The sequence below is a fragment of the Acipenser ruthenus genome, chromosome 22, assembly GCF_902713425.1.
Source record: "Acipenser ruthenus chromosome 22, fAciRut3.2 maternal haplotype, whole genome shotgun sequence".
NCBI lineage: Eukaryota > Metazoa > Chordata > Actinopteri > Acipenseriformes > Acipenseridae > Acipenser > Acipenser ruthenus.
This window is the reverse complement of record NC_081210.1, coordinates 5,624,155-5,633,348: the sequence shown is the minus strand read 5'-3', so window position 1 is coordinate 5,633,348 and position 9,194 is coordinate 5,624,155. Positions and strand designations below refer to the sequence as shown.

The following is a 9,194-nucleotide window of genomic DNA, read 5'->3' as shown; positions in this document are numbered from 1 at the left end:
CGCCCTCTCAAAAGAACACCTATCTCATGAAGTTTCTCCATAGTCGCATAAGAATCATTTTGAGAGCAACACAGACCTCTTGTATTTAGTCATTGAATATGCTGGCTGATAAAATGATTGTCATTTAGCTAAAGAACATGTACAAATCAAATTAAACTTTGAGCAAACCATATGTTATTTTAAGTTAAGGAAATCAAACTTAATTTGATGTGTTTCTTTTAAAAATTTCCACCAATAATAGCTCTAGAAGCACATTTCTTTCAGGAATATATTACTTTGTATCCTTACTAAGATGCAAACTGATGTTGAAAACATTGTTTGTAGTTGCATTTGACTTGAGAACTGCCTGGCACAGTCTGTCTCGGCAATCACACTTTTAAAACTCTGTTGTATTACAATACAATTACAGATAAAAAAAAATGACTAAATCTTTGTAAATTTACAGAAAAAAATAAATTGGCAACAGCGTAAGCTTACGTAACAACAACGACAACAACAACACAAAAAGCACGTGCGTTAAATTAGTATGGGCAAGATTATCAAAAATACATGTTTATTTTTTCTAATTTTATTTTTTTGGAATCATTTTCTCAATCATTTTGTCAAAATGTATTAAAATAATATTTATGTATGTATTTATTTATTTTAGATTGTAGGCATTATTAAATGAAAATATATAATTAAATTAAATACAATGACAGTAATTACTGTGAAAATAATCTCTGGTTATTAATGCCAGCGATCATATTAGTCCCTTCTTCATACAGATCAGCCCCTATAGGTATTAATAGCCTATGTCTCCCAACGGATTTGATAGGTTGCAACACAGTCGTGTTTACAGTGAAGGGACTTATTCCTAATGCCCAGTAGCCCTTAAAAACAACTGGGATGACGGACAATGCCGTCAATCCTTTCTAGCTGTACAATTTGTAATGTAAGTCATCTGGCAAATACATAAACCCTGTGGTTTACATACCTCTACACAGTCAATGCCCTTTTCTTGTGTTATTTACAGACTGTTTTGTGTGTAAATTATCATATAGGTTGGATAGTTATATAACCACACGCTTCATTATATGCATTTGGTCTACAAGGTAGTTCAGAATGTCGATAAAATACCAAAATTGCGTTAATGATGGAGTGCCTTTTTAATTTTAATTTTTTAATTTTTTTTTTTTACCTTACCAATGCCTAACTGGCAATACTGAATCTAGAGTAACCAATTCGACATATTACAACTACCACCTCTAGCATCACGGCCTTCTGAGAATGTTACCCAGTCGGGATATATGTTCAGACAACAAAAGCTGTTCTCAGAAATGGAAGTAGCTGTAAGGCTTCACTGTTTTGTTTTGTTTTTTGTTAGAAAGTCAATGGATTTGCTCACTACACTGGACTATACTGACAGATTGTTTTGCCCGTTGCTAACTTTGCACCCGTGTTGTTGTTTTTTTCTAAAATGATTGTTAAGAAAAAACTTCAAATAAATAAACCAGGGGATTAACTGAAGAGCTCTTACCCCTACATGAAAACGTGTTACTTCTTGCAATGTTTGTACCATTAGCGGTTGGATTTGGAAACCAAATCGGTCAAGAATTATTGGATTATGTTAGATGACACAATAATAACGGCCAAGCTGATTCTTATTGTCGATTAACAATTGTAAACCCTTGAGAAAAAAACCCAAATATGACCCATTGAACTCAGAAGGTTCTGAAAAAGCCAATGCGTTGACTTTTGCGGATTGCCGTTGTTAAACATCATTATAAACCATTGACGTTCCTAAAAAGTAACATCTTTCTAAAAAAAAAAAAAAAAAGTACATTTTCATCAGAACCACGGGAATACAAATGACAACGTGAATTTCATTTTATTTTATTTTTTTATTGAGAAAAAAAACAGGGGAGTGCATGGACAACAAATAACATGTACAGACAGAACAGCATAACGGTGTTAGCTGGTATCAGTCTATTGGTGTACGCTTTCTATCCGGGACAGCGCGCAGTCTACCCCTTCACGCCCCTGTAAAAATCTATCGGTATTTCTCAGACAGGACGGTGGCCACGAGGGCAAGGAATTTGTCCCAAGCGAGATGGACTTCAGGAGTGAATTCCGCGCCCAGATAAGCAGACAGGGTAACCAGCAGGGTGTGAGCCAAAAGCTGTAGAATAAAGAAACAAGAAATAATCAGAATTATGTTCTAGAATATGTCTTCTTCTAGCTGCTTGGTAGGAACAAAGAATATGTCCAAAATATGGCAGGGTGTAATATTAATCATGTAACCATTACCTTGAAGTTGGCTGGATCCACTCTGAGGTTGTAAGCGTGGAGCTCGCTGAGTTTGCTCAGGCTGGCGCTGACATTGTCAATGCCGCTGACGGCCTGACCAATTGCGCCTAGGACCTTGGCACCGTGGGCTTTGATCTGGGGAGAAGAGGCGGAGAGATCCGCGAAGTGAGAGAAGTAGGTCTTGGTCTGGGGAAAGACAGCGATCAACCTGCAGGAGAAAAAGAAATGAAAATATGGAAGGTGATATATACCATTATTAATTTATTTATGTGATTATGTTTTATTAATTGTTTTAGATTATTATATGTATGTTGTCCAATCAATACATACATAAATAAAATACATTCGTCACTTAGATTACCAATTGATTGCTATATTACAAGTCCACTGATATTTACACCTTTGCCTCATATTGATTCTGAACTGTCATATCATTCATTAATATTACAGCAATGATACAACAACAGCAAGAAAAGCAAGCACAATTTAAGTTTAGCCAATAGCGTTTATGCAGTAGGCCTATGTGTATACCCTTTTCCTTAAATATTTGCATACAAATAAGCAATTAAATAAATACATATTCACTTAAATCATGAATTCAAGAAAATGATATACCTGCCCAGAGCCTCACCGCCGATCTGAGCCGCCTTGGGGGCAATCTTGGTCCATGTCTTAGCAACGAGTTCCTTGTCGTGTGCAGAGAGAGTCATTGTTTTCGGTGATGGTTTTTGTTTGTTGTGTTCAAGATGGATGAAGCAATGCCCATGCACTTTCAGCCTCGAGGGTCTGTCTTTAAAGAAGACGGGGCCCCAGAAATTTGGAAGACGTCCATTCCTATTGGCTTTTCCTTCACTTCCCACCCCAAAAGGGAGGGTTGTCTCTGATTTCTTATCTCTTAGCTGCCTATACACGATTGCATGTTTGAATTTCGTTTTTTAACCAGTAGTGCAATTATTGATTTGCAATATTTTAAACCCATATACCAATACAAATTTGTTACTCGATTTAAAAACACTGGGGTAAAATAAAAATTGTGTAAAATAAGAACTTGGATATTGTAAACCTTCAAATGTGATGTGGTTAGTATAAACTAAAAAGTATTTGAACTGGAAACACTGAAACATTATAAATGACACCACTGAGCAGATTAACCTAATATGTATTACTTGACAAGTACATCAAGCTATATATAAGACACGTTTCAGGTTATATAGCCACGAAAAATGTGTACGGTATAAAACAACAAAGAAGCAAGAAGTACATAATGAAGAAGGTTACATCTTAATTTAAATTACTATTTTTTTTATTGTTGAATGTTTTTGGAAGACATGCATCATAAATGTATGCGTCATATATTTAACCTATTTTCCTATATATATATATATATATATATATATATATATATATATATATATATATATATATATATATATATATATATATATATTCACGACTGTATTTCACAGATACTATAAGCTACAGAGACATGGGGTTGCGTGTTAGTTAAAGCTTTTGGATTAAATGAATGAGGGACCTCATTTATGTTGTAGGTTACTACAAGCGGTAAATCATGGTCAAGTTGTTTTTTTGAATGATAGCGCAATCACTGGTCATGAATGGATGCCAAACTTGTTCATGCATCCGCGTCATATTTTGTAACTATGCCAAATGCCTTCCTGATATCGTAATAGACCGCGTGTTCAGTCAACTTACTCAAGTTTTGCTTTATTTAAAACTGTTTACTCTTTTCAAAAGTTCAGCAGATCATAAATACTTTAGTCCCTTGAGCCCTTGATGTTTGCACCAGACCATACTAAATGGTTTGTGTGATGAAGGATTATTTTTTGATAATTATGTATATATTTATTTATGTATTTATTTATACAAAAGCAGTTCTAAATGCAAACTTATTAACTGCGTTAAAAACGACTCTCCAGTGTTTAATAACATTGTTTGTGCCAATCTAATCAATTATTTAAATATATAAACTAATGCGATTGACATTACACTTTGGAAAAGAAAATAACGCAGTGAATTGAAATTCCATACAGCTCAGTAATGGAATAGTTACAGCTGCATATGAGGAATTCACTGGAATTCACATTCTTTACTTTGCAATGTTTTTTTTTGTTCTGCATTTTAAGTGTCCTGGCTTTGCTTTTTATATACATATGTATGTACATATGTATGTATATATGTATGGATGTATGTATGTACGTATCTCTCTCTCTTAAAAAGAAAGTTTGTTTGTCTGTCTGTTCCTTTATGCATTCGGACCCCGCAGGAGCCAGTGCAACCAAACTTTGTTCATATATATATATATATATATATATATATATATATATATATATATATATATATATATATATATATATATATATATATATATATATATATATATATATATATATGTATATGTATATATAATAAACCAGATAAGTACCATTACTTTAAAGGGGGACATCCAGAAAGTTCTACAGAGCCCACAGATGGTGAATGGGAGATAAACGTGTCCAGAGATATGGAAGCCCTCTAACCACACCCGTCAAATGAGTTAAAGTAATGGAAAATATAACGAGAATGTGTGTTAATGATGAAAGATTGCTACATTGAATATCATTTCTGATATCCCGCTGCACAGTAATATATATATTACATCCCCAATGTTTAAGTGTTTAAACACCCGTTCAAAGCACCTGATTTGACTAGAATCAGTAGATGAAACGATTCTAGTCAAATCAGGTGCTTTGAACGACACAAGCAGTAACTTGCAGGGCGGTCTACAAGTCTTCATGACGGTGCAATTTAACGCTTTTAGTTTAGTATTTCCATTTACAAGATAATGGTTACAACTTGTAATGCTATAAACCAACTTAAATATATATATATATATATATATATATATATATATATATATATATATATATATATATATATAATTATTTCTTAGCAGACGCCCTTATCCAGGGCGACTTACAATTGTTACAAGATATCACATTATACATTATTTCACATTATACAGATATCACATTATTTTTTACATATAATTACCCATTTATACAGTTGGGTTTTTACTGGAGCAATCTAGGTAAAGTACCTTGCTCAAGGGTACAACAGCAGTGTCCCCCACTGGGGATTGAACCAACAACCCTCCGGTCAAGAATCCAGAGCCCTAACCACTACTCCACACTGCTGTTTAAAAGCTGAATGCAAGTTTTATAGATAGATATTACAGAAATTATTCATTGATTGATCGTTAAAGCATAGACTTATAGACAAAATTCTGTATTCTGATCACTATTTTGCTGATAATGGAACGTCATTTTTATATTGGAATATTTAATAATCCTAGTGCAAACTAAAGTAAAGACTATTTGCTTAGTTTTGATTAAATGACTTGCAATAAGTGAACTTTAATAAAATTAAACACACATAACCTATATGTATATCAATAATAATAATAAAACAGTTTATTTTTAAGGCAGTATGAATCTTTCCGATCCGCAAATATTAAAATTGCGCGCTTTTCGAGAATCTGTTCTTTGGAATAGGGTCTCGATATGTTTTCAAAAAGCCCAATGTATTCTGCAGATATATTAAACAATAGCGCAAATAATAATAATAATAGCCAGTTGTGATTGCCTCTTTACACCAGTATTCAAATCGAAACATTCCCGGTATGTCTTACTCGTTGCCTGCTTATTTTCTTTTCTGTGCAGCATCTCCAAATACGCAGAAATATTTCATATCAGTAGTTGAATTCCCCATGCTTCCACTATGCTTCATGTTGATACTGTTTAAGGTAATACAAATGACTGCATGGCATACACTTTGTACTGTATAGCGACTTGGATGTGCACGTCTTGTGAGGTTCACAAACTGTCTGGACAAGGAGTCCAGAGAACCACACTGTCACCCAAAGCGTATTAGCAAGTCACTGTTTTCAGGCTAAAGCTTTCGGTTAAGCCATAAGGAACAACCTTAATAAAATGTTCAAATCACTGAAACAAGATACATTTTATATGAGTTTTTCCTATAATATTTTAAATATTTCACATTGTATGCTGGTATATCAATGTATATTTTCTGTGTCCCCAGTTTTTGTTTGAAACTTGGCAACAATTCAAGCCGTCTACTGTACAGCATTTAGTAAAGAGTACTCCATTCGCATTAGCAGCTTACGACAACGTATCTGTAGATACGCATTCGTATGTCTATATAGAAAAAGGCCCCACATCACAAGTTTTGAAAAAATCAGCACAGGAGAGCCGGGTAGACTTGACCGACCAAGTGAATTTCAGTACCAAGGACAGCGACCGCAGGCTTCTGAAGTGAGCCTCTTTCTGATTGACAGTGTGCGCCGTGTTTACAATTCTTCCATCAGTCGCGGTACCATGGCAATAGGTACTTATAATTTCAATGCAACACCAGGCTGGCGTTGGTCAGCGCAATTATCGCTTATAGTACAATATGGGCTACATTCTCAAATCTATTTACACCAAATTGTAATTTGTACATTTATGGTCTGAAAGAAAACAATAAAATAAACATTAATTATATTTAAAAACATACAAAAAAACACTATTTACAATCTCCAAATGCAATGTCTTGGTTGTTTATTTGGGAAAAAAATGTGCCAATGACAACGATTTGGAGTAATCGGCTTTGAGAAATTGTCGCTATGTTTATTGTGGTTTTGTTGACTTTATTTAAATTATTTAATCATACTGCATACAATATGTTGGGGATTTGATTTCCTGACTTCTGGAAATACAGCACTACAAAAAGCTAATTATAGCCTTTAAAAAAAAACGGAGGGTTGGGTCAAGTAAGATTTTAAAGGGCCAAATGCATCTTTTTTTGCTAAAGTAATGCATGTGTACAGATTTATTTAAAGTGCAAGTTTAAAAACCCATTTAAAAACCCATTTTCCAGACTCCTTTGTAGCAACACTCCCTGGCTCTTGTTTAGCTCTTGATTTTATTTTGCCCTTATTGTGACACACACACACACACACACACACACACACACACACACACACGCACACACACATACACACACTATATTTTAGATAGAACTTACATAGAAGAATATGATATATGAATGTGAGAGTATGGGGGAGATCTTATTACCTGAAACATGATAAATAAATGTTTAGCATGGTCACAAGAAAAGATTGACTTCACCAGCCAAGGCAAATGAAGATGTGTGTTTCATACCATGTGTCATATGACAGGATAAAAATTAAACAAAATGTATTAAATTATGAATATTTATTTCAAAATGAGGTTACATTTATGTTTCAGAGTACAGGAATAGCATCTTTGATTTTTAGCACATTTACAAGTTTTGTGCACAGAGAGAACCAAAGACCGCACAGGAACAGGACACCTCTGAGTCTAACAGCATCGTGAAGACGAAGAGAAGGAGTAGGCCCCAGGCATCCTCCCAGTCCTGTTCTTCTGAAGCACTCTGGGTATTTACCGATATTTCTGAGACAGGATGGCAGCCACACTGGCCAAAAACTTGTCGAAGGCAAGATGGGCTTCGGGAGTGAATTCAGAAGGCAGGTGATTTGCCAAGACAACCAGGATGCAGTGAGACAGCAGCTGTGGAAACAGGGAAAACAGAAACACTTTAGCTTTAGATCTCAGTCATTTAAATTAATCACATTGTGTTCAGTGTAGAGGTATTACAAATTGGTGTGAGTGTTTAAAGCAATACAGATCATGATGGCTGATGAGAATAATATATCATAGTGGGTTATATCCCAAAAGGTATTCCGAAACATATATGGGGAACAAACTACTTGCAGGCCCTAGCCCTTAGCACAGTCTGTGTAAATGCCAGCTTACCTTGAAGTTGACGGGATCCACCATAAGGTTGTAGGCGTGCAGGTTGCTGAGGCTGCTCAGGGTTGTCGACATGTTGTCCAGGTCCCCTGCAGTTGAACCGATGGCCTTCATGACCTTGTCACCGTGAGTGCGGATTGCAGCAGAGCCAGGGCTGGTGTCAACGTGCTTGAAGTAGATCTTGGTCTGAGGGAAAACAGCAAAGAGCCTGCATGGAATAAAAAGAAGCATATTATTAATAAGCTGTAAAGGTCTGTGAAATTACATTTAAAAATTACATTTATCCAGGGTGACTTACAATTGTTACAAGATATCACATTATTTTTGCATACAATTACCCATTTATACAGTTGGGTTTTTACTGGAGCAATCTAGGTAAAATACCTAATTGAACCCACGACCCTCCAGTCAAGAGTCCAGAGCCCTAACCACTACAGCTGTGATAAAGACATTGTTTGGAATGTCATGCATTGTTAGCCAAATAATTGCACGTAGTTATAATAGATTTTGTGAGCTGCTATGAGAATAGAGGCACCACAATCTAAACCTTGGCACAGGGTGCTATAAACACACTACCATATAAAACAGATGCAAAGTTAGTAGGCAGATAATGTTTCTTTTTACCTTTCCAAAGCCTCACCACCCCATTGCTCGGTATGGGGGGTGACCTTCTCCCAGATGGAGGCGATGAGAGCTTTCTCGGTAGCTGAGTACATGGCTGAAGTTAGAGCTTTTGAGTTCTTGATCAGGAACTAAAATGACCATGTCCTTGCTTCAGTGTCTCAATGCTTTTATAGAGGCTACAGTGGCCTGGCTGCTGGCAAGAAGCCAATCCTATTGGTCACTCTTTGTGACCACCCAGTAAACCTCAAAGAGAATTCCCTTTCTTATCTGACATACTTAGCTTTTTCTGGTCACTTCTTTCCAGTTCTAGCAATGACAATGCAATTGCGGTGGTGCTAGGAATAGGGTAGTGGGATCTTCATTTAAAAAAAAAATGCCACATAGTAAATTTACAGTCATTTTGCAGTTTGCAGTCTCTCTTGGTTATAC

The 9,194-nt window shown here is 35.5% G+C and overlaps 2 protein-coding genes across 2 annotated transcripts; both read right to left on the bottom strand.

Moving 5' to 3' along the window:
• Nucleotides 1–1,863: 1,863 nt before the first annotated feature.
• On the bottom strand, nucleotides 1,864–3,068 carry LOC117431605 (hemoglobin embryonic subunit alpha-like). Its single transcript, XM_034052713.3, has 3 exons — nucleotides 2,905–3,068; nucleotides 2,290–2,497; nucleotides 1,864–2,161 (listed from the first exon to the last, which is right to left on the bottom strand). Exons 1-3 carry the CDS (start codon nucleotides 2,997–2,999, stop codon nucleotides 2,033–2,035), a joined length of 432 nt encoding a protein of 143 aa, XP_033908604.1. The 5' UTR covers nucleotides 3,000–3,068; the 3' UTR covers nucleotides 1,864–2,032.
• A 4,479-nt stretch (nucleotides 3,069–7,547) lies between these two features.
• Nucleotides 7,548–8,917, bottom strand: LOC117431604 (hemoglobin subunit alpha-2-like). Its single transcript, XM_034052712.3, has 3 exons — nucleotides 8,766–8,917; nucleotides 8,145–8,349; nucleotides 7,548–7,898 (listed from the first exon to the last, which is right to left on the bottom strand). The coding sequence occupies exons 1-3, from the start codon at nucleotides 8,855–8,857 to the stop codon at nucleotides 7,770–7,772; spliced, it is 426 nt and encodes a 141-aa protein (XP_033908603.1). The 5' UTR covers nucleotides 8,858–8,917; the 3' UTR covers nucleotides 7,548–7,769.
• Between the last annotated feature and the right edge of the window lie 277 nt (nucleotides 8,918–9,194).

Excerpts from the sequence above, each read along its gene's own strand:
- LOC117431604 (XM_034052712.3), bottom strand. The coding sequence starts at position 8,857 with ATGTACTCAGCTACCGAGAAAGCTCTCATCGCCTCCATCTGGGAGAAG. Across the intron at positions 8,350-8,765 it reads GGTGGTGAGGCTTTGGAAAG|GCTCTTTGCTGTTTTCCCTC; the intron begins GTAAAAAGAAAC and ends TATTCCATGCAG. Across the intron at positions 7,899-8,144 it reads TGGATCCCGTCAACTTCAAG|CTGCTGTCTCACTGCATCCT; the intron begins GTAAGCTGGCAT and ends CTGTTTCCACAG.
- LOC117431605 (XM_034052713.3), bottom strand. The coding sequence starts at position 2,999 with ATGACTCTCTCTGCACACGACAAGGAACTCGTTGCTAAGACATGGACC. Across the intron at positions 2,498-2,904 it reads GGCGGTGAGGCTCTGGGCAG|GTTGATCGCTGTCTTTCCCC; the intron begins GTATATCATTTT and ends TTTCTCCTGCAG. Across the intron at positions 2,162-2,289 it reads TGGATCCAGCCAACTTCAAG|CTTTTGGCTCACACCCTGCT; the intron begins GTAATGGTTACA and ends TTTATTCTACAG.